General features: G+C 41.6%; 1 protein-coding gene across 2 annotated transcripts in view; it reads right to left on the bottom strand.

The window, feature by feature from the left end:
- srrm3 (serine/arginine repetitive matrix 3) overlaps positions 1-25077 on the bottom strand; it is a 125697-nt gene that overhangs the window by 48189 nt on the left and 52431 nt on the right. For both annotated transcript variants that reach the window (XM_057820169.1, XM_057820170.1), the window contains exons 2-6: positions 17193-17497; positions 9395-9490; positions 8281-8373; positions 2659-2739; positions 2511-2579 (exon numbers count right to left, since the gene is read on the bottom strand). In XM_057820169.1, coding sequence (XP_057676152.1) covers positions 2511-2579; positions 2659-2739; positions 8281-8373; positions 9395-9490; positions 17193-17485 — 632 coding nt within the window. In that variant the 5' untranslated portion in view covers positions 17486-17497. The remainder of the gene's footprint in view (positions 1-2510; positions 2580-2658; positions 2740-8280; positions 8374-9394; positions 9491-17192; positions 17498-25077) is intronic.

Raw genomic sequence — 25077 nt, 5'->3', positions numbered from 1 at the left:
GGATGGGCAGGTAGAAAATATCTCCTAAGACACATTCTGTCTGTCATGTTGGCTGCACAACAACTGCACGCCGCTCTTTGTTTATATCGTCGCCGAGTAGTAAAGCATTATTTTTCATTAGATTCGTGTTGACCATGTGGCAGTTACGCGTTCCTCCAATGTGGGCCGGTTTGTCCGGCGGTACTCTCCAGCTGCTTCCCCAGCAAGCTCTCCTGTCCGTAGTAGCAGGGGAACGAGCTGTAATTTGCTCTCTGCCGGGCGGTTTGGCGATCAGTGAAGACAATGGACAACACCGTGGCAGTGTGACATGATCCGGGCTGGTTTTGTGTGATTTTTCGCTTCGAAAGTGAAAATAAGACTGAGACGTCACTCGGTTTGGGTTAGCATGTCGGCTAGCTGTCACGCCTCTTGGTTTGTTTAAATTCGCGGAAGCCGGGGGGCAGGGAAATGTCAAAAGCCTGACTAACTACGGCGGCATAATATACCGTTCGGGAGGTGCAACACTAAAGGTGAAGTCGACAGTTTTGAACATTATGGAGTAATTTTGCCATGTCGTACTGAATAAATGCATTTTTATTATTTCATATTCCATTTAGCACAAATTGTTATTTGTCATGACCATACCATTTATTTAGCAATTGGGAAAATACTTCGATAAAAAGAATATTGTAGTAGAGAGACTGAAACAATGACATTTTGCGGCTCTCATCGTCGCATTTTCCTCGTTATGAATAATCCCCCCTCAATGGGCTGCATGCTAAATCAGATAACACCATTCTCCCGCTGACGTCATCCTGTTGGGGACGCTAGAGCCCTATAATGGTAGGCGTGCCTAGACGGCGGATTAAACACTAATTTCTCGTCATCTGCGCTTTGCCAAATTGTTGTATATAGTCGAATCGTCTCAAAATATGATTCTAATTCATATAATAATGCTATATAAGACTTTTTTATGCTTTCATACGCACTTTAAGTTAACACAAGGACATTAATAATAAATATTATTTATATTGGAATGTATTATATTGAGCAAGCCCCCTCAAGCCCCCGCAATCGAATTCTTCACTTTGGAGGCAGGATTCAGAATTTTTCGTGTTCGCCAACAACATATGCACGCGAGGCAATTCCGCTACTCAGTCATTGCGTCTTCGTGTTGCAGAATCGCCATGTAAACTGCCCCTTAGTGTAGGTTATCAGACTGTGGAACGAATTAATGGAATTAGTAATGTATTCTGATGGGAAAATGCTAGACATACGACCATTTCGACTTACAAACAAGGTCTTATGTAGAGGTGCCAACTGTATGACTATGACATATGGAATCCAATCAATGTAACTGGGTGCCATCTGCTGGCTAAAATGTTCAGTGTAGGAACGGGTCTATTCATGGCGATAATGATGATGTAACATATCGACAGAAGTTTTATATAGTTTTGTCGATATATCTTGTCATATCGTACAGCACTATGTGCACTGCAGAGCAGTGATAGTGTGCCACTCAGGTGAACGAAGAGAGGAGCAATGGGGACTCTGGCAAAAGGGGGGTGGCTGAAAAGTGTGGAACAGGATGTGATTGTGTTTGGCAATAGAGAAAATGCTCATTTTTCTTCTGATGTGTAATCCTCCATATACAGAAGGTGTGTTGTTAAAGCTGTATATTTGGGGCCACTTGAGATAATGACAAATTACGGGACAGGATTCTAATTACTTAGGGCGTGGGAGTGTGCATAAGGAGAGGATGATGCTTCAGTGACTGGGTTGGACATACTGTTTGCGTATAATGTGATGTGTATGTATTACTGCAAAGACACAAACATATAGGCAGATAGGTAATGATAACTACATTATGTAGACAAACTAAACCAGAAACCTCACCATCTCTTTCTTCACACCCATTAACTCTTTGGCTGCCTTTGACAGCGCTAGACGTCAAACGCATTTGCACCCTCCTTCAACTTCAAATAGTTTGGACGTTGGACGTCTACCTGTGACAAACTCATTTAAAGAGTTTTAATTTAGAGCCACACATTTGGACGTCTATCATCGTCAAAGGCACTGAAAGAGGCACTGAAAGAATATCCTTTCCCCCTGCTTACTTACCTCCTATCATTTCTCTCCACATTTGCTTCTTCTACCTCCTCACCTCACTATATTCCTCCACCTTCCTGTCTCTCCTCATTTTCCCTGTCCTTTCATTCCTTCCTTAGCAACTTTTGTTTCCCTTCAGCGTTCTCTTCTCTGGCAAGCAAGCGAAAGCAACATATGGTAAATGCATGAAAGGCCATTGTAAAAAATGAAAGGGGCAAGAGTGAAACAATCCCTCATCATTAACTCATTGGCTGCTTTTTACTGCATTAGATGTCCAATCCATTTGAAGTGGGAGGGTGCCAGCGAATGAAAAATCATTCATTCGCTGCCACCCTCCCACAGCGAATGGATTGGACGTTTACTAGCGTTTACGAGTAAGGATGATAGGATGTCTATCATCGTCTATGGCACTGAAAGATTACCTGTCGCGCTTGTGTTTCTTGCTACTCTTTTTCTTCTTTTCACTGCGATTGGGTGATGAGCTGCCAAACCTAAAGGACAAAAACAGAATAGTGACATACTTTGGTTTTTTTGGTATTTTTGGTGACTAATTTACATATTTCCACCTACCGACTTCTTCGACGGCCAGACTTCTTCTTCTTTCTTTTCTTTGGACGAGGGGATGGGGAGCTGCTTGATTTCCTTTTTACTCTGAAGTATCCACAAACAGAGAGAAGTGGATGAGCGAGCGCCGTAATGGCATTGAAATATGAGCTTTCATAGGTAGTTTAAATGAATTGGACATCTATTGTTGTGAATGGCAGGCATTACACACGACGACATCAACGTTCAAGTGTTATTTGGGGCCATAACAAGAGTGTATTTCTGTTTTTAGTCATTTTTAATAGCATTACTTTTGTTTCGAATAGAGTAGAACAGAATACACTACAAACCCTAGCAAAAAGTATGGAATCACCAGTCAAGAGTCAAAAATCTGCATTTGACAAGGTGATGATGCTGGAACTTTTGTTTGGTGCTGTTCCAGTGAGATTTACAAAGATGACTGCCTGAAAAAGACATCAAATTTCCCTCAGTCCTTGATGATATAGGGCTGCATGTCAGGCAAAGGCACTGGGAGATGGCTGTGGTTAAATCTTCAATAAATTCATAAGTTTACATTGAAGTTTTAGACCGCTTTCTTATCCCTTCAACTGAAAATATGTCATTTTCCAAGATGACAATGTATCACGCCACAGAGCTAAAACTTTTAAAGCATTCCTTGGAGAAAGACTCATCTAGTCATTGTCATGGCCTGCAAATAGCCCAGATCTCAACCCTATTGATAACCTGTGGTGGAAATTGAAAAAAAAAAGGTCCACAGCAAGGCTCCGACCTGCAAGGAAGATCAGGCAACTGCAATCAAAGAGAGTTGGCACCAAATTGATGTAGAATACTCATCAAGTCCAAGCCTCAGAGACTGCAAGCTGTCATAAAAGCCAGAGGTGGTGCTACTAAATACTAGAGATGTGTTTTGATTGTTATTTCTTTGTTTGTTTCTCATGATTCCATACTTTTTTCCTCAGAATGGAGTGATTCCATATATATTTCCCTGCACTTGCTCTTTAAAATGAACATTTACTGACCACCACGTTTTTTATTCATGTCTTTTAGTGTTTCTGAATGCTTTTTATCTACGTTTGTTCTACAAGGTAAAATGTCTGAGTAAGTGCTCGTCCGAGACTGGTGATTCCATACTTTTGCTAGGGGTTGTAGAATGGAACGGAACAGAATAGCCACACTTCAAACCAGGTCAATCCAACTATCCAACCATCCATTATCTATTGCTTAATCTGGGATTGGGTCGCGGGCGCAGTAGCTTTAGCAGGGAAGCCCAGACTTCTATGTTCCCGGCTATTTCAACCGGCTCCTCCAGCGCCAGTTCCCAGGGCAGCCAAGAGACATAGTCTCTCCAGCATGTCCTGAGTCGTCCCTGGGGCCTCCCAACGGAAGGACATGCCCGCAGCACCTCTCCGGGGAGGTGTCCAGGAGGCCTCCGAACCAAATGCCCGAGCCACCTCAGCTGGTTCCTCTCAACGCGGAGGAGTAGCGGCTCGACCCTGAGTCCCTCCCGGATGACCGAGTTTCTCACTCTGTCTCTAAGAGAGAGCCCGGACACCCTGAGGCGGAAACTCATTTCGGCTGCTTGTATCCAGGATCTTGTTCTTTCGGTCACAACTCACGGCTCATGACCATGGGTGAGGTTAGGAGCATAGATCGACTGGTAAATCAAGAGCTTCACCTTTCGGCTCAGCTCCTTCTTCACCACAACGGACCGGTGCAGAGTCCTTATCGCTGCAGACACGGCAACAATCCGACTGTTGATCTCCCGCTCCCTCCTGCCCTCAATTGTGAACAAGACTCCAATATACTTCAACTCCTCCACTTGGGGCAGAATGTCATCCCCGGCAAGGAGAGGGCACAACACCCTTTTCCGACTGAGGACCATGGTCTCGGATTTGGAGGTGCTGATCTTCATTCCAACCGCTTCACATTCGGCTGCGAACCACTCCAGAGAGAGTTGGAGATCAAGGCTTGATGAAGCCAACAGCACTACATCATCTGCAAAAAGCAGAGATACAATGCTGAGGCCACCAAACCAGACACCTTCCAACGCTTTAGCTGCGCCTAATAATTCTATCTATAAAGGTTATGAACAGAATCAGTAACAAAGGGCAACCATGGCGGAGTCCAACTGTCACTGGGAACGAATCCGACTTACTGACGGCAATGCGGACCAAACTTGACCCGATAACAATAAACTGCAAAGGTTTTGTATTTTCCAACTGAGTTACATCACACGTCAAATTTAATCCTCTAGAAAAAATATTGGCAGATTTTGAACAGAACACAAGTCTTAAAAATAAAATAAAATAAAATAAAAACACCATCCATCTGTATTATGCTTCCAAACACAGCATACAGTGCTGGCCAAAAGTATTGGCACCCCTGCAATTCTGTAAGAAAATGCTCGATTTCTCCCAGAAAATGATTGCAATTATAAATGCTTCGGTAGTAATATGTTCATTTATTTTCCTTGCAATGAAAAAACACAAAAGAGAATGGATTTTTTTTTTTAATCATTATCATTTTACACAAAACTCCAAAAATGTGCCGGACAAAAGTATTGGCACGCTTCGAAAAATCATGTGATGCTTCTCTAATTTGGGTTATTAATAGCACCTGTTACTTACCTGTGGCACATATCAGGTGGTGGCAAAAACTAAATCACACTTGCAGCCAGTTAAAATGGATTCAAGATGACGCAAACTCTGCCCCGTGTCTTTGTGTGTACCACATTGAGCATGGAGAAAAGAAAGAAGACCAAAGAACTGCCTGAGGACTTGAGAAGCAAAATTGTGAGGAAGCATGAGCAATCTCAAGGCTACAAGTCTTTCCAAAGACCTGAATGTTCCTGTGTCTACCGTGCGCAGTGTCATCAATAAGTGTAAAGCCCATGCCACTGTGGCCAACCTCCCTAGATGTGGAAAGAAAAATGAATGACAGATTTCAACTAGAGATTGTGCGGATGGTGGATAAAGAACCTCGACTAACATCCAAACAAGTCCAAGCTGCTCTGCAGTCCGAGGGTACAACAGTGTCAACCTGTACTATCCGTCGGCATCTGAATAAAAAGAGAATCTATGGTAGGAGACATAAAAAAAACAGCCAGGCTGGAGTTTTGCCAAAACCTACCTGTGAAAGCCAAAAAACTTTTTGGAAGAATGCTCTCTGGTCAGATGAGACAAAGGTAGAGCTTTTTGGGAAAAGGCATCAACATAGAGTTTACAGGAAAAAAACTAGGCCTTCAAAGAAAAGAACACGGTCTCCATAGTCAGACATAGCGGAGGTTCCCTGATGTTTTGGGGTTGCTTTGCTGCCTCTGGCACTGGACTGCTTGACTGTGTGCATGGCATTATAAAGTCTGAAGACTACCAACAAATCCTGCAGCATAATGTACGGCCCAGTGTGACAAAGCTGGGTTTCTCTCAAAAGTCATGGGTCTTCCAGCACGACAATGACCCAAAACACACTTCAAAAAGCACTAGAAAATAGTTTGTAAGAAAGCACTGGAGACTTCTAACGTGGCCAGCAATGAGTCCAGACCTGAATCCCATAGAACACCTGTGGAGAGATCTGAAAATGGCAGTTCGGAGAAGGCACCCTTCAAATCTCAGAGACCTGGAACAATTGCCTTTAGAAGAATGGTCTAAAATTCCAGCAGAGCATTGTAAGAAACTCATTGATGGATACCGGAAGCGGTTGATCGCAGTCATTTCGTCTAAAGGTTGTGCTACAAATATTAGGCTGAGGGTGCCAATACTTTTGTCCGGCCCATTTTTGGAGTTTTGTGTAAAATGATAAAGATTTAATTATTTTTTTCCATTCCCTTTTGTGTTTTTTTTTCATTGCAATAAAAATAAATGAAGACATTACTACCGAAACATATTTAATTGCAATCATTTTCTGTGAGACATTGAGCATTACAGTTGTGGTCAAAAGTTTACATACACTTGTGAAGAACACAATGTCATGGCTCTCTTGAGTTTCCAGTTATTTCTACAACTCTGATTTTTCTCTGATAGAGTGATTGGAACAGATACTTCTTTGTCACAAAAAACATTCATGAAGTTTCGTTCTTTTATGACTTTATTATGGGTGAACAGAAAAAAGTGATCAAATCTGCTGGGTCAAAAATATACATACAGCAGCGCTAATATTTGGTAACATGTCCCTTGGCCATTTTCACTTCAATTAGGCACTTTTGGTAGCCATCCACAAGCTTCTGGCAAGCTTCTGGTTGAATCTTTGACCACTCCTCTTGACAGAATTGGTGCAGTTCAGTTAAATTTGATGGCTTTCTGACATGGACTTGTTTATTCAGCATTGCCCACAAGTTCTCAATGGGGTTTAAGTCAGGACTTTGGGAAGGCCATTCGAAAACCTTAATTCTAGCCTGATTTAGCCATTCCATTACCACTTTTGATGTGTGTTTGGGGTCGTTGTCCTGTTGGAACACCCAACTGCGCCCAAGACCCAATCTTCGGGCTGATGACGTTAGGTTATCTTGAAGAATTTGAAGGTAATCCTCCTTCTTCATTATCCCATTTACTCTCTGTAAAGCACCAGTTCCATTGCAGCAAAACAGCCCCACAGCATAATACTACCACCGTGCTTGACGGTAGGCATGGTGTATCTTGGGTTAAAGGCCTCACCTTTTCTCCTCCAAACATATTGCTGGGCATTGTGGCCAAACAGCTCAATTTTTGTTTCGCCTGAACACAGAACTTTCCTCCAGAAGGTCTTATCTTTGTAAATGTGATCAGCAGCAAACTTCAGTCGAGCCTTAAGGTGCCGCTTTTGGAACAAGGGCTTCCTTCTTGCACGGCAGCCTCTCAGTCCATGGAGATGCAAAACATGCTTGACTGTGGACACTGACACCTGTGTTCCAGCAGCTTCTAATTCTTGGCAGATCTGCTTTTTGGTGGTTCTCGGTTGAACCCTCCTGACCAATTTTCTCTCAGCAGTAGGTCATAGCTTGCGTTTTCTTCCTGATCGTGGCAGTGACAAAACAGTGCCATGCACTTTATACTTACAAACAATTGTTTGCACTGTTGTTCTTGGGACCTGCGTTTGCTTTGAAATGGCTCCAAGTGACTTTCCTGACTTGTTCAAGTCAATGATTCGTTTTTTCAGATCCATGTATGTATATTTTTGACCCAGCAGATTTGATCACTTTTTCTGTTAACCCATAATAAAGTCATAAAAGAACCAAACTTCGTGAATGCTTTTTATGACAAAGAAGTATCTGTTCCAATCACTCGATCGGAGAAAAATCAGAGTTGTGGAAATAACTGGAAACTCAAGAGAGCCATGACATTATGTTCTTCACAAGTGTATGTAAACTTTTGACCACAACTGTATCTGACAGAATTGCAGAGGTGCCAATCATTTTGGCCAGCACTGTAATAATAGATATTTATCCTTGCCGCTACAGGATGCAGATCTTTAGCGAGGACATTTTCAGTGCTACATTTATCTAGAAATCCATGTTTGACACATTGATATTATTGAACTGAATGCATTTACAAAGTCTTCAAGAATATAATACCATAAATTATTCAGTGAATCAATTAAGAATGTACACCAGGTTAAACAGTCAATATTACAAAGTGTGATTGTGATGTGATTGACCTGTTGTCACTATGATAATCAGCGTCGTAGTCTCCGTCTTCGTCGCCAACCAATTCAGCTTCATCTTCATGGTAATAGTGCACGTTGTTGACTCTAAAACATAGATTCGTTCATTCAATTCAATCACATTGACTTAACCTCACCAAACATATATGCAAGAGGGACGTGGGGGCGAGCAGGCACTGGAGTGACAATTTGGAGATTATTTTGAATAGGCCAATGATGGTGGAGCAAAATCAGAACAGGAAAATAGGGGAGGCAACCATACCTGGGAATCCACTTTTGGATTTCATTAACTTGCTTTGCAAAGCATCCACATAATAAGACTTCAATTTACCCGAACCACTTAAGACATGAGTGGTTATACTTTTCATTTGGCTTGCATAATGTCACATATTTGGACACTTGCATTTGTCTGGGTAGAGGAAAATCCATTACTAGCCTCTATAATGTGTGGTGCAAGTCTCAAGTAAGTGCTGAGTGTCAGATTAGTGTGGGGACAACAACCTTGTCAATTACAACCTTCTCAATTTTTCCACATCGGTGCTTTCGTGGAGAAGCAAAGTCACGTTCAATCAAGGTCTGACATCCCAAATTGTGAAAAGCAACAAAATGGTCCCTCATGTCAACCACAGCTCTCCCCTTTATCAATTTCCTGCCTAAATCCTCCTGCCTCTTGTACACCAAGCCTCTGCTTTTCACCATGCTCTACATCAATGTCAGCAGATACCAGCTGAAGTGTGGAGGAGGCAGAATCCTTCATCTAGTTATAAGGGAACAGGGCGCCGTTAGCGGTCATTACTTTACAGACTGCGAGGTCGTGTCCAAACAACTATACCACCATCCTCCATCAATGAGAAACTCCTTTAGTAACGAAAAGACACAAAAGTGCTATAACTATAAATAAACTACATTGTCAGTTTATTTATACAAACATACAGACTGTTTCATATGAAATAAACAAAATCATAAACACAGAACAATAACACTGACCATTTTCGGTTCTCTTTGTGGGAATTTAATGGATGGAAGCTAGGAAGTTGAGCTACTACACAACTGCAATCCTTCCTTTAAAATACATGAAAAAGTGAAGAAGGGGAAAAAAATAACATACACTGGTTGTGAGCCATCTCTGGTGATGACTCCCTCTTTATCCATCAGCATTTGTCTGAAGGTGCTCACTTTCTGCCGAATCTCTTCTTCCGTGTACCTGAGCGGGGGCAAGAAAATATGAGTGAGATTTCTGCAGACAACCCGGACAAGGCTGTGTGAATGAATGAATGAATGAATGAATGAATTGACAAATTGAAAAGGAAACATTTCTATCAGCATCAGTACCACATGTTTTGTTTCCTGCTTCAAAGTAAAACCTAGGGACGTCCCGATCGCATATTTTTGCAGCTGAGTCCGAGTCACCTGATTTTGAGAATCTGTCACTACCGAGTCCTGATTTGATACCGAAAAAAAAAAATGCTCCTATTTATTAAATGCTTCAATGAGTGAGTCCACTCCTATATATATATATATATATATATATATATATATATATACACAGTGTGTCACAAAAGTGAGTACACCCCTCGCATTTCTGCAGATATTTAAGTATATCTTTTCATGGGACAACACTGAAAAAAATGAAACTTTGACACAATGAAAAGCAGTCTGTATGCACCTTATATAATAGAGTTAATGTATGTTCCCCTCAAAATAACTCAAAATATAGCCATTAATATCTAAAACCCTGGCAACAAAAGTTCACCCCTTAGAAACTACATCCCTAAATGTCCAAATTGAGTACTGCTTGTCATTTTCCCTCCAAAATGTCAGGTGACTCGTTACAGGAGTGCTGTCAGCATTGCTGCAGAGATTGAAGAGGTGGAGGGTCAGCCTGTTACTGCCCAGACCATGTGCTGTACTCTACATCAAATTGGTGTGCATGGCTGTCACCCCAGGAGGAAGCCGCTTCTGAAGACGGTACACAAGAAAGCCCGCCCGTCCCATCAGACCACAGGACATGGTTCCAGTAAATCATGTGCTTTGTTGACATGTCTTCCCAAAGTGTTTGCAGGCTGTCTTGTCTCACAATGGATTGGATGTCTAGCACCGTCAATGACATTCAATGATTTAAATAAGGAAGAAGGAAGATAGGTCAGATAAAAGTGTGAATGGGTAAAGGTGCTAACATAGAGACAGTCTAATCTAGAGTGCTATATCGCTACGTTAAATTTCATCTGACCCATCAATATTTGTCTTTAATTGTTGGAAAATTGTCAACCTCTCACAAGAGTGGGCTGTCTGCAACGTAGACAATAATTCAGCCACCTCACTGAACAAGCATGACTGAAGCAGTTAGAGCGCTTGCCTCTGCTCTGCTAACAGATTGTCAAAAGATAGACATGCAGGTCAACACATGTCAGAAAAGGGCATTGCACGCCCAGCGGATATGCTGGTGTAGTCACATTTGTGTTACACCATCCTCCCCTACATTCTGCCCTTGTAGCTGCCAGGAATGAGCTCTAATGAGCAAGAGAGAAACACCAATGGAAATAAAATGGAGAGAGAGAGGGGAAAAATGCTGTAAAAATGTGGACTAAGGCCAGATATTAGACAATGAATAGGCTGTGTAACGGCTGATCACAATTGGCTTTATTAACTCTTTCAGTTAAAGACTATGATTATGAGTTAATCACTAGAACTGGAATGGCAGCGCCGTCCCACTTCTTTTTAGTTCTATTTACCTTTTAATTGTTTTTCTTTCTTATGAGTTGAATTTTTCTTTAATCCCAGGCAATTGTTTTAGGTAGGGGTGCACGATATCCATTTTTTGAAACCGATACCAATTACTTCCTGCTCCTCAAAGCCAATACCGATATCGATACCCGATAATAAATATATATATTTTTTTAAATGTATAACCTGAGTTTTTGAACACCTGGAGGTTTAAAAAAAACACTATTGGTGGATTCAACATAGATTTGCCTTTGATCTCACCAGATTTTTCATGACATTAACAAAACAGTGCGTTTCACTTCTGCACTGCCCGACAGCCATCTTAGAATGAATGCACTTCCATAAACCACAAGGCCTGGTCTATTCTTGCTTTTATGGGAAGACACTCGTCTTAATATTGTGAAAGTACAACAGAAAAATACACATATTCAATAATCAATATAGAACAAACTGCACGATACACTTATATACACAACTATTATATGTATAGCATAGCACACTATCTTGAGCTACTAAAGCATTGGTTGGCTTCTATAACACAACAACTTATAAAGTTCTGTGCATATGACCTCTCACCACAGAAGTAAACATATATTGCACATCCATATGTTATAGTAAACATAAAATACTTACATATATTTCCGAGGCAGAAACGTAACAGAAAGCATTCACGATTGTCAATGCTCACGCTAGACACCTCAATGTGTAAGTGAATCACCCAAACTACTGTAACAAAAAATAGATGCAGCGAATTATTCTGACCAGCAGGTGGCAGCAATGCCCCCCAAATGGTCAGCTGATTTCCCATACTGATGTGTAAACTGTAAAGCCAGCACAGTACATATTATCGGTCCTATTAATAATGTTATTGGATTTATCGGGATGACGTCATAATTCCTATTATCGGGCTGATAATTATTGGACCAATAATTATCATGCACCAGTAGTTTTAGGTTGTTTTATTTACCTGACAAGTTTCGGCGACTACTTCCACCTTCATCAGAGTGTCACTGATGTTGGTTTGACGAGTTTTTATCAGCTGATAGATAGAGGCGTGATTCACCTGTCAGATTTGACAGGCGTGTCACGCCCTCTGCTGACAATTCACTCTTCCAGAATGCTAGTCCAGGCAGTAGAGAGCGTGTAATCCCCCTCGTCCCTGTTGATGGTCCTCGGGCGCCTCTTGCGGATTTCAATGGCCTCCCTGATCCAGTGCTGATGTTTGTTTTCTTCTTTCTTTTCCCAGTCCATAATGTGGTTTTCCCTTTTGCAGTGGGCGGGGATGGCTGACTTGTGGTGTTCCTGTTGCGCTTGTTCTTTTATTGCCCCTGTTTGTGTTATTGCTGTCTCCTTCTCACACTCTTTTTTCTTGTAATAAAGCTCCTCCCTGTCTCCCCAATGAATGATTTATTGCATGATTTGCAGGGAATTTTTATATATGGAGTTCATTTGTTTTCTAGGTGGATTTTGTCCTTTGGATGGACCAATATCTGGCAGAGGGTTGTGTTGGTTTGACCGGTGTGTTTATGTTGTATTTTGTCGTGACTCTTTGGATATGTTCCGTGACTCCTCTCATGTACGGCAACGTCACCATATCTCCGTGTTCTTCTTTTGTTTGTTTTTTCTCCCCCCCCCCCCCTTTGTTGTGTGTCAAATCTGACAGTTGAGTGACGCTTCCATCCATCAGCTGATAAAGATGCATCACACCAACATCAGTGACGCTCAGATGAAGGCGGTAGTAGTCTCTCAAACATGTCAGGTAAATAAAACAACCTAAAACAATTGTCTGGGATAAAAGAAAAATTTCAATTAATATATAAGTGTAGATAATACAACTAGGGTTTTTTCTGTCTTACTGAGTGAAAGTGACTTTTGTGTATACTTTTGTGTAGTCTTTATTGCTTGATCATGTCTTGCTTATTTTCACTTGATGTAAAGCACTTTGAATGACCTTGTGTTAAACTGTGCTATACAAATAAATTTGCCTTTGCATAACCAGTGGTTCATTTCAGGGTAGATAGGGGTGTTTACATTTCAAGGATTAAAAAGAAGCTGATACCATGGCTGCAGCCATCAGTGTATTGGCAGTGTGGAGAATAGGATTAGCACAAGTGTGATGGAGAGTTGCAATAGCTAGAAGATGCCCCAGGAGGTCTGACGGCATCATCAGGTCTTGCTGTTGGCCAATCTCTCAACTCAGCAGCTGTCACTTGCACACAATAGAAACCCTGAGCACTTACTTTATATTCATGTTTTCCCACACACAGCACGCGACACATTACCATGTGTTAGAGGCTCCTTGACATTTTAAAATAGCCCCTGCACACTTTCTGCTTGTCCCTGGCTGACTGAAGAAAGGGGGTAGTTTTGTGAAAGGCTCAATAAGGAGAAAGGAGCCACAAGATGCAATTTATCCAAGATGACAGGCTGCAGAGCTTTTTTCCATGACATTGTCAGACTCACAGAATCCCTCACTAGTATATATAGAAGTTCAGAGTCAGAGCAAACCATGCTTTTTCATTCTTTAGGTGTGAATTTCAATGCGTTTATCACTAGTTTATCATTAGTAGACATCCAATTCATTTTCAGTGGGAGGGCTGATTTCAAATTTATTGGACGTCTAGTGCCGTCATATGCAGCCAATGAGTTCAATGAGTGCCCGGTTAAATTTTCAGTTTTCTAAAACTGCTTCTAAAAGTGGCATGCTTATCTCTTACAAATGACGCATTTAAATCGACAAACTTTAACTGGCTGCAACATTTCTTTAAATTCCATTAGATTACAGTTGCGACTGAATTGACATTGAGTTTAGTTGTACTTCTCTTTAAAGTACTGTACATTTGCAATTCGACATTTAGAACGATTTATTTGCGATCTGTTATGTTAGATTTTAAGTGAAATTTATTTTTAATCATCATTTACATTTGTGTTCAAAATTATTCAACACCCACAGTAGATAAGTGTTTTTGCAAGTTTGACATATATTTTTCATCTTGTTTATAATCACATTAAATAATGACATGTCAAATAGACCAATACAACTGAAATAAATTTTAAAAAAACAACAACATTTTTTAGGGAATATTCCAATTTATGGCCTTTTTGTGATTACTTTATTGACTTAATTATTCCACCCCTTAGGTATGTATAACTTTAGTACTTACTACAACATCATTTGCAACAATAACATTCTTTAGAATTCCTCATGGGCAAAGGCCTCCAGTTCATTAACATTTTTGGAGTTGCATGCTGCAACTGCCTTCTTCAAGTACCACCAGAGATTTGTAATGTGATTTAAGTCTGGTGATTGCGATGGCCACTCCAGAATCTTCCAGCACTTCTTTTGTAACCAAGATGTGGTATATGTTGAGGTATGCTTAGGATCATTGTCCTATTGAAAGTTCAAACCTCACCCAAGCCTCAGCTTTGTCAGTGACTGCATGACACTTGCATCCAAGATCTCCTGGTATTGAATTGAATTCATAATACCTAGCACACGCTGAAGATTTCCTGTACCTGAAGAAGCAAAACAACCCCAGAGCATGACTGACCACCCACCTTGCTTCACATTAAATAGGGTGTTCTTTTATTTATAGGCATCATTCTTTCTCTTCCACACGTACCGTTGATCCATTGGCTCAAAAAGTTCCAGTTTGGTCTCATCACTCCAGAGAACAGTATCCCAAAACCTTTGTGGTTTGTCCACATGGTTTTTTGCATACTTCTTGTGCTCTGGAGTCAGCAGGGGAGTTCTTGCATGGAAGCCATCATTTCGCAGTGTGGGTATTATTGTCTGGGATGAAACCGGAATACGGGGGGAGGGGTGGGCGGTTGCGGGTACGCCGGAGGTGGTCTGGGGCGAGGGGAGATCTGGGCTCTGGCGCTTCTCCTGCCCTGCGGCTTGTGGTTCTGGTGGACGGGGCCACGCCTGCGGGAGCCTGCCTATTAATTCCCGCACTCCTCACTTTGCACTGTAAATATCTTTCACCCTGGCACCTACATACTCATCCATTCCTCCGGGGAGAGTTGGGACGGGGCCATACAGTCCCGGCCGGCTCCCCCCAGATTTTAATGCATCACACACCAAGGCTGTGGGATGGATGGGACTGTTGGCGTCCCCTCTTCCCATCCCTGAAGGCCAGTTGATGGGAGCGTGGGTGGCCCGGGGGACCACCCTGGATCCCGGGGGGTTGACGATGGCTCCTTTGCTTGGCTGTGGGAGGAGGGATGGGCTGCGCTGCCCCCTCTCCCCATGTGGGCCGTCCCACCCAGGGCTGGTCAGGTGGGGGCCGGGGACGTGGCCCTGGGTTGGCGCCCGCACGGCGTTTCCGCTTGTCTGCTTGGCTGTCGGGTGTTTGGTTGGGCTCACGTGCTGCTGGTTGTGATTGGGCGCGCTCGGGTGTGGGGTGCCGGGATTGGCGGTGGGGCGGCGTAGGGTCGGTCACCAACGGGCTTACACTCACAAGGGATTCACACGATTACTGGGTTCTAGATCACAGTGCTGATTTGTGTGCACTCTACCCCTCCAAATCACTTAGCTTATAGTCTCCCCCACCCCCCCTCCCCTTCTTTCCCTGGTCAACTGGCCCCCCCACATGGTGTCAACCGGAAATACATCTAGCTGACAATAGCACCAACATGTTATTAGTTAGTGTAGACGTTCAATGTGTTTCTTGTAGTTGCTTTTCTTTCTTGATTGTGTTTCTTTTTTTTCTGTTCCCCCATAACCCCTTCCTGTTCGCTGCTTTGTCATAATAAATTAGGCATGTTGAATGATCACAATGGGAGTATGTCATACTCTCAATGTGAAACATTACAACTGGTCAACCGGACACTCACACTTCCATTCTTCGTGTCAAACAGATGAACAGGACAGGTTAAAGATTTAAAAAAAAAAAAAAAAAAAAAAAAAAAAAAAAAAAGAAAGAAACCTAAATACCTCCCCATCACATGTGCTGTCGTAGTTCCTCAGCTGTCAACCGGGGATTTTTCTCCACCTTTCGCTTCAGGTATCGCACAGTAGTTCCAGACAGTAACCTCTTTTTACCATGCCCAGGTAGCGTTTCAACTATGCCTTTAGCTTTAACGTGTGGACTATGCTCCCAATTGTGTCTCTTGAAATTTTTAGTCCTTTTACTATCTTTTTATATCCATATCCTTGCTTATGAAGTGAAATGACCTCCTCTCTGAACTTTTTTGATCATTCCTTGGACTTCACCATGTTGTAAAGATGTCATTAACTGCCATGTGTCACAGTCCTTTTAAATCTGCTTTATTGCTGCTAATTAGGGTTCCGTTCACATCTACAGATGTTTTCATCAGCTGTTTGACATCACCTGATGGAAACCTTTGTTCTTAAGAGTGGTGGTTTTGTCAATGAGGTAATCACAGAAAGGCCATTAATTGGTATATTCACAAAAGTATTTTTGTTATTTCTGTTGTATTTGCCTATTTGACTTGTCATTATTTGGACATGAAAAATGAATGTCAAACTCCAAAAACACTAATCCACTGTGGGGGTTGAATAATTTTTAACACAACCGTAGGTATACATATTTAAGCATATTTAGATAAATTGAAGTATTTGTGCACATTCAGATATTTTTCAAAGTATGTCAGTACATCGAGGAGTATTTAGACAGATTCAATCTCTTTGGTGCAGCTGAATGTGTGTAAAAGGAGGGCTGAGTGCACACTTGCAGATAGACAACAGCTTTGTGAAAACATATGTTCAAGGTTCATGTGTGTGAGAGCAAGCTGCCATGAGTAGCGCTCATTAGCAAGCTGGAAAACAACTCAAGCGCCACGGGGCGTCTAATCATGCGTCATCACCATGTCTCAATTAAACACCTTGCAATATAGTTGCATTACATTATTCACATAAGTCATTCAGTTAGAAGTAAATAAACTATCTCAAGGCTATTTTTTTTTAATTACAGAAAGTATTCAGTCTGTTCCATGTTTTTTTTTTTTTAATTACATTTCTCATGCATTGCAAAATTAGAAGACGACTTATCACTGCTCATCCCCCAGGAAGCAGCAAACCAAACAAACAGCACATGGAAAAAGGTGGAGAGGAGCCCAAGCTGGAATCAAACCAAAAGCAGGGCAAACCACTCTTCCACTATGCTGCAATGAGTTAAAATGGACTTGTTTGTGTAGTATGAAACACTCTGACTTACCCTTGCTCTTCCATCATCTCTTGGAGCTCCATACATTTGAGCTCTACCCTCCTCTTCCTGTCATGGTCCAATATCTCTCTTTTTGGCTTTTTAACCAAGACCGGATCTGAATTAGGCTCTTCTTCCTCTGCAGCTGTTCGTCCTTCCTCAGTTTTTGCTTGTAGGGCTGTTGTTGGTGTTAGACCCCCTCCTCCAGTAGTTGCCCCCATCTCTGCTCCTGTCCCAGGGACTAGTGATTTGGTCATCCCGTTAGAACCGTCTTTGGGAGATGGCACCCTTGCTGCATCGTACATGATCACTGTATTCTGTGGAGGCACAGAAGACAAAAGACAAACTGTTAATTAAGCACTTGGCTGCCAAAATGACCCAATTGTTGAGTTTTTATTTATTGTTTTATGGGAATATGAAATTGAAAGCTTCCAGCATTCACACAATAATTTGGAATAATAGAGCTGTGCAGACATCTGTAAAGGCTAATACATTTGTCAAAATTGGTGCCGACAAGGCAAGGAGCCAGGAGCTCCAAGAAAACTCACATAAAAATAATCTTATCTGTTACGGTTTTGAAGAGGTACAGTATAAGCTCATGTAAGCTAAGCAATATATGCTTTTGAGCATGTTAACCAGGATTCTTCGTGGAATTAAAAAAAAAATGCTACCAAATTTAGATGCTTGTGGTATATGATAGCATGGACTCTCCAGTCAAGTTCTTTCCATGTTGCAATTGTGGATTGTGAAATATCCAAGTTGCGCGGATAACATAAGAAGATGCAATTTTGACAGAGGTACTGGGGACACAGTCATACTCCACACTGTCAAAAAAAAAAAAAAAAAAAAATCAAAACAAAAAAAAAAACGCATTGAATTTACAATAAAATAGTGGCAGCTCTGGTTGCCAGAATTATACTGGTAAAAAATGGGTAAGGGATCAAATTTTTATTGTCAGATTAACAACAAACCTCAATTAAAAAATATGTTTGATATAAATTTACATACTATACAACTGCTGTTTTGCAGCAAATGACTGTTCTCCGACCCAACTGGAATTTGAACCCAGGCTATCACTGTGGCACTCAGGTATGCTCACCACAAGGGATGTCCCGATCCGATCACGTGATGGGAAATCGGGCTAATCATGCCAATTTTTCAGTGGATCGGAATCGGATGAAAAGTATGATGTTTTTAATTTAGAGAAAATATATATTTAAATTTTTTCTGCTTCATGCTCGTACAGCTTCTCACTCTCCCTCCTGCTGCTTTTCTTGGTCAGCAGTGCATTGAAGTTTGCTTGTTAAAGTTAACGATGATTGACAGGTTTGAGCTTTGATCTTGCCAGAGAGCTTGGTTGAACACTAGCGGTAGTGTGCTGTGGCAACTAATTGTGTAAGTGAGAAAACTTTAAAACTTTCTGTTGTTGTTGAACAAATTTCTTCGGTATCGGATCTGGACCCGGTATTGGCAGATTCTCAAAATCAGGCGACTCGGGTGGAAAAATATGCGATTGGGGCATCCCTAGTAACCACTGAGCCAATAGATGCCAGCACACTCTTTCAAGCTCCCAGGGAGTCATCTTTTCCTAACCTTCTACATACACAGCACTTCCTTCAACTGGTCTTTAGTAGTAGAATGATTAGGATGATTGACTGCCAAGATAACGGTGTGGGACTGAATCCAGAATGGAGAGGGGTACAATGAGAAAAGGTGCAATATATTGTAACTCCCATCAAGACTGTTTACATATCAATAGAGTACCGCACGAGTGCTATTTTTAGACCGTGACGTCGCCATTGTAACACGGAGGTGGGTTAACATGGACACGCCCTTGTATACAATCCATGTTATTACTGCTTGTTTTCTGCCGGTAATCTTTCAAAAAAGAACATGCCCAGTAAACACTGCTGCTATGGAACTTGTAGAAACGACTCTAGACATGACTAAATATGAAGGATGTTTTCTTCATACAATTACCGAAGCCAAAAACTCGGAGGAAAAAATGTGAAGATGGCTCAACTTGCGCGGACGTCCAAAAGACCAGTTTAAAGCCAGCAAGGTGAAACCATTTACATTTCATATGCAGTAAACATTTTGTTGGGGGCCCTGGTCCTCCAGAGGAGAACGGGGTAAGCCATTTTGATATTTTTACTTATATTTTAGCTTGGCGTTTTGCCGTGCTGCTTCTGTCTGACAATGAATGACCTGAAAAAAATTAAAATGGTATCTGACTTCCACTGTCGTTACCTTTTTTGTTGTAAAAAAAAAAAAAAAAAACTTTTGTAAGGGGAAGTGTAAATAAATTATAGAATTAAGATTTTTTTATTAATGAAAAAATTATAAGTGTTTGTTGGCTGTCACTTAGCATTTGCTATCGCTACACAAAATATAAACTACCCCCAAGAACGATCAGAGACATAGGACAACCAGAGGATATAATATATAAGAAACACAGGGCATATTGTGGATAAGGATCGATTTTTGAAACAGGAGAATGTCATTGTCAGTGCCGTAAGGCAATGCACACAAGAAAAAGGTGTCGATAAAAAAGCTACCTCTGGATCAGGTTGGCTCTTTTTCAGCCCTCAACACTCAAGCCATCTCTTTAACTGAACATTTGTATGTTCTTCCACATCTTTACCAGTGAATTTGGCACCAGGGACATCATTTTCGGACAGAATTGGTAGGTTTAGCTCAGTAAACACCTCGTTCGTACATTATTTTCATGCATTTAGCATTAGGGACAAACACGAGCTTGACCCGCCTAGCAACAATTGCTAACGTCATGAATATTAATGAGCAAAAGTGACGTACTTCAAATCGATTGGACGTCTATCACCGTCGATTGAATTAAAAGATTAATTTTGAAGTACACACAGGTGACCTTTAAAAAAAAAAAGTATGGGATAATTGTGTGTTGACAGTGCAGTTAAGAAAACGTGCAGGAACCTCAAGTGCTAATTTGGGTTGTACATCCTGCAGCATCAGTACAATCTATTCAGACTTCAAATGAAGATGCAACAAAAATGGCTTACACACAAAACTTGAGATGTTGCAGGCTGGTTTCACCCACTCTGCCTGCTGTCTTACGGCCTCGGCTTTAACCCTGTTTGACAATGATTAAATGCTTGGGCTTCTCATCTGTGGCTCCTCAATGAAAAATGAAGCCATTACATTTGCAGTGGGAGAGAAGGGAGACTCCAGGGTATGCGAAGGCCTCCCTCCTCTCCCGCATCTTCCACACTTGACTTAATAGGACAATTAATCTTGATCAAAATGTCCCTGTACCACTAATAACAGATGTATTTGTATTCCTGGAGAAAAGTTAGAAAATAACTTGTGCAGACCTCCTTTCAGTCTTAACGATCACGTAAAAGCAAAAACTAGGCCTCTTCTGAATTAATTCGAATTAAAAAAAAAAAAAAAAAGTTCTTTAAAGCGCATGGTTTAAAAAAAGTTTATAAATTCAGGTTGTTGTTATTGGTTTTTTTGCCAGAAAAGAAATCCAACAACCAGTTATTCAATAGATTATTCTGTGAAAAAGAATTTTGCGTAGTAATTACTTTGTTAGGGGACTGACAGCAAAAATAGAGGGAGAGAATAAAATATTTAAGTTTTTCACCTTATTTGCTCTACTATTTGTTCAACATTTCACATTTTTTGTAACCCTTTACAGGTCAATGACTATTTTCTGCCATTTTAACTAACTAACTACATAAATAAACAAACAGATGAATAAATAAATAACGTATGCGTAGCATAGCGTAGCGTAACGTAACGTAACATAACACGACATGACATAAACCCCATAAAGACTTTGACCCAATATTATCATTTACAAGTGTGGCCGTTATTAGCTAAAATGTGATGTCCATGTGTTTGGATGCCAAATCTCATTGAAATTACTTATCAGGGATTTTGGGTGAAAATTTCTGAAATTTTATTATTAGGCCAAATCGCGATGCTGTAGCAAAGGCAGTTAGCACTAAAGCACTCCATGGCAATGAATGGCTGTTGTTGGTTGAAGGCACCTACAACTTTAAAGCAGGGCCGGCCCAGGCCATTTGGGGGCCCAAAGCAAAATAATGCAAAGGGGCCCATATTTTTGGCCTACCATTTCGTCACAGTGTACTGTGAAACCTATACATGCAATCCAACCCATACGTCCATATTTTGTATATTAATCAGATTTTGTTGCACTGCATACTTCAAACTTCTCACCCCAAATGATTGTCAGTACTTACAGTCGATAGTGCCAAACCTTTTTCTAAAAGAGGAAAGAAAGAAGTAAAGGAAGAACTTTTATTTTTTTTAAGCTTGTAATCAAGTATCAAAACTCACAAAAGTCAAATAAAGCAAACTGTAGTAAACAAAATAGAATATAAATTTAACAATTGCCAGATTGGGGGCCCCCTAGTGGTCAGGGGCCCTAAGCAGCTGCATAGTCTGCATATAGGCTGGGCCGGGCCTGCTGTAAAGTACCTGTGACACAAAAACGCATGTTTATTTCATATTAAATGCGGTATTTTGTGTCCCTGAATGAAATGCACCACTTGGATGTGTGCAGAAGCGATCGATATACTGTATACGAAAATGAGAGACTTCCGGCCACGGTCTCGGATTGAAGAAGAAAGCGAATGTGACACTAACAGGAGACATCATCTTCACTATACAGCCATACTATTGTATGCAAAAGGACTGCGGATCCAGCTGATTTTGCGGATTTATTCGTTTATTTTTTGTATGACGCCAGCCCAATGTGCTGTAGGCTTTTGTTGCTTCACCAGGGAGAGTGGTGTGAGCCTTTCTGCGTTTCAAAAAGATCCTGTTCACCGCAAAGAATGGTCAAAACAACTGTGACATTCTAGCCCTTCTAAAAAAAAATTGCATATTGTGGCAAAGTTCATTATTTTCTGTAATGTACTGATAAACACTAGACTTTCCTTTATTTTAGATTCATTACACACAACTGAAGTAGTTTAAGCCCTTTACTGTTTTAGTATTGATGATTTTGGCAAAAAAAAAAAAAAAAAAATCAAGAAAAACCAAAAATCCCTATCTCCAAAAATTTGCATATTTCATCCGACCAGTACAAAAAAGAGTTTTTTAAATACAAAAAAAGTCAACCTTCAATTAATTATATCAGCTATGCACTCAATACTCGGTAGGGAATCCTTTTGCAGAAATGACCACTTCAATGCGGCGTGGCATGGAGGCAATCAGCCTGTGGCACTGCTGAGGTTTTATGGAGGCCCAGGATGCTTCGATAGCGGCCTTAAGCTCATTCACAGTGTTGGGTCTGGTGTCTCTCAACTTCCTCTTCACAATATCCCATAGATTCTCTATGGGGTTCCGGTCAGGAGAGTGGGCAGGCAAATTGAGCACAGTAATGCCATGGTCAGTAAACCATTTACCTGTGGTTTTGGCACTGTGAGCAGGTGCCAGGTCGTGCTGAAAAATGAAATCTTCATATCCATAAAGCTTTTCAGCAGATGGAAGCGTGAAGTGTTCCAAAATCTCCTGATGGCTAGCTGCATTGGCCCTGCCCTTGATAAAACACAGTAAACCAACACCAGCAGCTGACATGGCACCCCAGACCGGCACTGACTGTGGGTACTTGACACTGGACTTCAGGCATTTTGGCATTTCCTTCTAACCAGTCTTCCTCCAAACTCTGGCACCTTGGTTTCCGAATGACATGCGAAATTTGCTTTCATGTGAAAAAAGTACTTTGGACCACTGAGCAACAGTCCAGTGCTGCTTCTCCGTAGCCCAGGTCAGGCGCTTCTGCCATTTCCAGCACACCCCTGTGCACGGTGGCTCAGGATGATTCTACTCCAGACTCATACCACTGTTTCTGCACATCCCCCAAGGTCTGGAATCGGCCATTCACCACAATCTTTCTCAGGGTGCGGTCCCCTCCTCTGATTGTGCAGCGTTTCCTGCCACAATTTTTCCTTCCCACAGACTTCCCACTGAGGTGCCTTGATACAGCACTCTGGGAACAGCCTATTCGCTCAGAAATTTCTTTCTGTGTCTTAGCCTCTTGTTGAGGGTGTCAATGATGGCCTTCTGGACAGCAGTCAGGTCGGCAGTCTTGCCCATGATTGCGGTTTTGAGTAATGAACCAGGCTGGGAGTTGTTAAAAGCCTCAGGAATCTTTCGCAGGGGTTTTGAGTTTATTCGTTGATTCAGATGATAAGGTAAGTAGCTTCTTTAGATTACCTTTCATGATATGCTAATTTTTTGAGATAGGGATTTTTGTTTTTTCTTGACTTTTTTGCCAAAATCATCAATATTAAAACAATAAAAGGCTTGAACTACTTCAGTTGTGTATAAGGAATCTTAAAATATATGAAAGTCTAATGTTTATCAGTACATTACAGAAAATAATGAACTTTATCACAAGATGCTATTTTTTTAGAAGGACTAGTATAATGCAGCGACCATTGGACGGACGAGGAAGTGAGTATGCTACGTATTTTATGTTATGTCAAATACTGGGATCATGGCACATGTTTAAATAAGGAGGTGGCATTCATTTTGTGGGTGACAATGCTCCTTCTCCACCGAGATGGCGAGAGTGGCCGCCTCCCTCGGCCGATGCTCTGGTCTATGGTTCTCGATTGTGTCGAGACTTCCACCCCTCTCGGCCATCTTCGTGTGCCCGCCGAGAGAGTGCTATCCTCGGCTTGGGTTTGGGCAGCCACGCGCTCAGATGTCGGCCGGTCCACTGAGAATGCGCCATTTTCAGCGTTCATTCCCCAGCTGCGTCCCCGGCGACGAGCACTCCTGCCAGGGTCGCGGGAGGGGAACGACTAGCCACAACTTGCACGCCGCCGGGGGTTGGCTGATCAGTGAAGGCTATCACCCCCGCCGCCGTGTGTGACGTGAGTCGGGGTAGTTTTGTGCGACTTTTCGTTATCGAAAGGCGAGGAAGAGACTTGGAAGAGCCGCTCGGTTTGGGTTAGCATGTATCCTAGACAAGATGACAAGAGCCGGACTAACGCCGGTGGAATAAAATACCGTTCGGGAGGTTTAAGAAGTCGGCAGTTTTTACCATTATGCAGTAATTTAGCCCTGTCGTACTGAACAACTGCATTTTTAATATTTCATATTCCATTTAGCACAAGACTGTTATTTGTCATGACCATACAATTTATTTAGCAATCGGGGATAAATACTTAGATACAAAGAATATCCTGTAAAAATATTGGAGTACAGAGAGGAAACAATGATGACATTTTACAGTATGATCTATTCATCGGCCTCATGTTTGTTGTCGTTCTGAATCTTCCTCCTCCTCCAAATACGACTCAAACATATACAGTTGTGGTCAAAAGTTTACATACACTTGCGAAGAACATAATGTCATGGCTCTCTTGAGTTTCCAGTTATTTCTACAACTCTGATTTTTCTCTGATAGAGTGATTGGAACAGATACTTCTTTGTCACAAAAAACATTCATGAAGTTGGTTCTTTTATGACTTTATTATGGGTTAACAGAAAAAGTGATCAAATCTGCTGGGTCAAAAATATACATACATGGATCTGAAAAAGCGAATCATTGACTTGAACAAGTCAGGAAAGTCACTTGGAGCCATTTCAAAGCAGCTGCAGGTCCCAAGAGCAACAGTGCAAACAATTGTTTGTAAGTATAAAGTGCATGGCACTGTTTTGTCACTGCCACGATCAGGAAGAAAACGCAGGCTATCACCTGCTGCTGAGAGAAAATTGGTCAGGAGGGTGAAGATTCAACCGAGAATCACCAAAAAGCAGATCTGCCAAGAATTAGAAGCTGCTGGAACACAGGTGTCAGTGTCCACAGTCAAGCGTGTTTTGCATCTCCATGGACTGAGAGGCTGCCGTGCAAGAAGGAAGCCCTTGCTCCAAA

Source organism: Corythoichthys intestinalis, chromosome 18, assembly GCF_030265065.1.
Source record: "Corythoichthys intestinalis isolate RoL2023-P3 chromosome 18, ASM3026506v1, whole genome shotgun sequence".
NCBI classification, from domain to species: domain Eukaryota; kingdom Metazoa; phylum Chordata; class Actinopteri; order Syngnathiformes; family Syngnathidae; genus Corythoichthys; species Corythoichthys intestinalis.
This window is presented reverse-complemented; position numbering and strand designations above follow the sequence as displayed.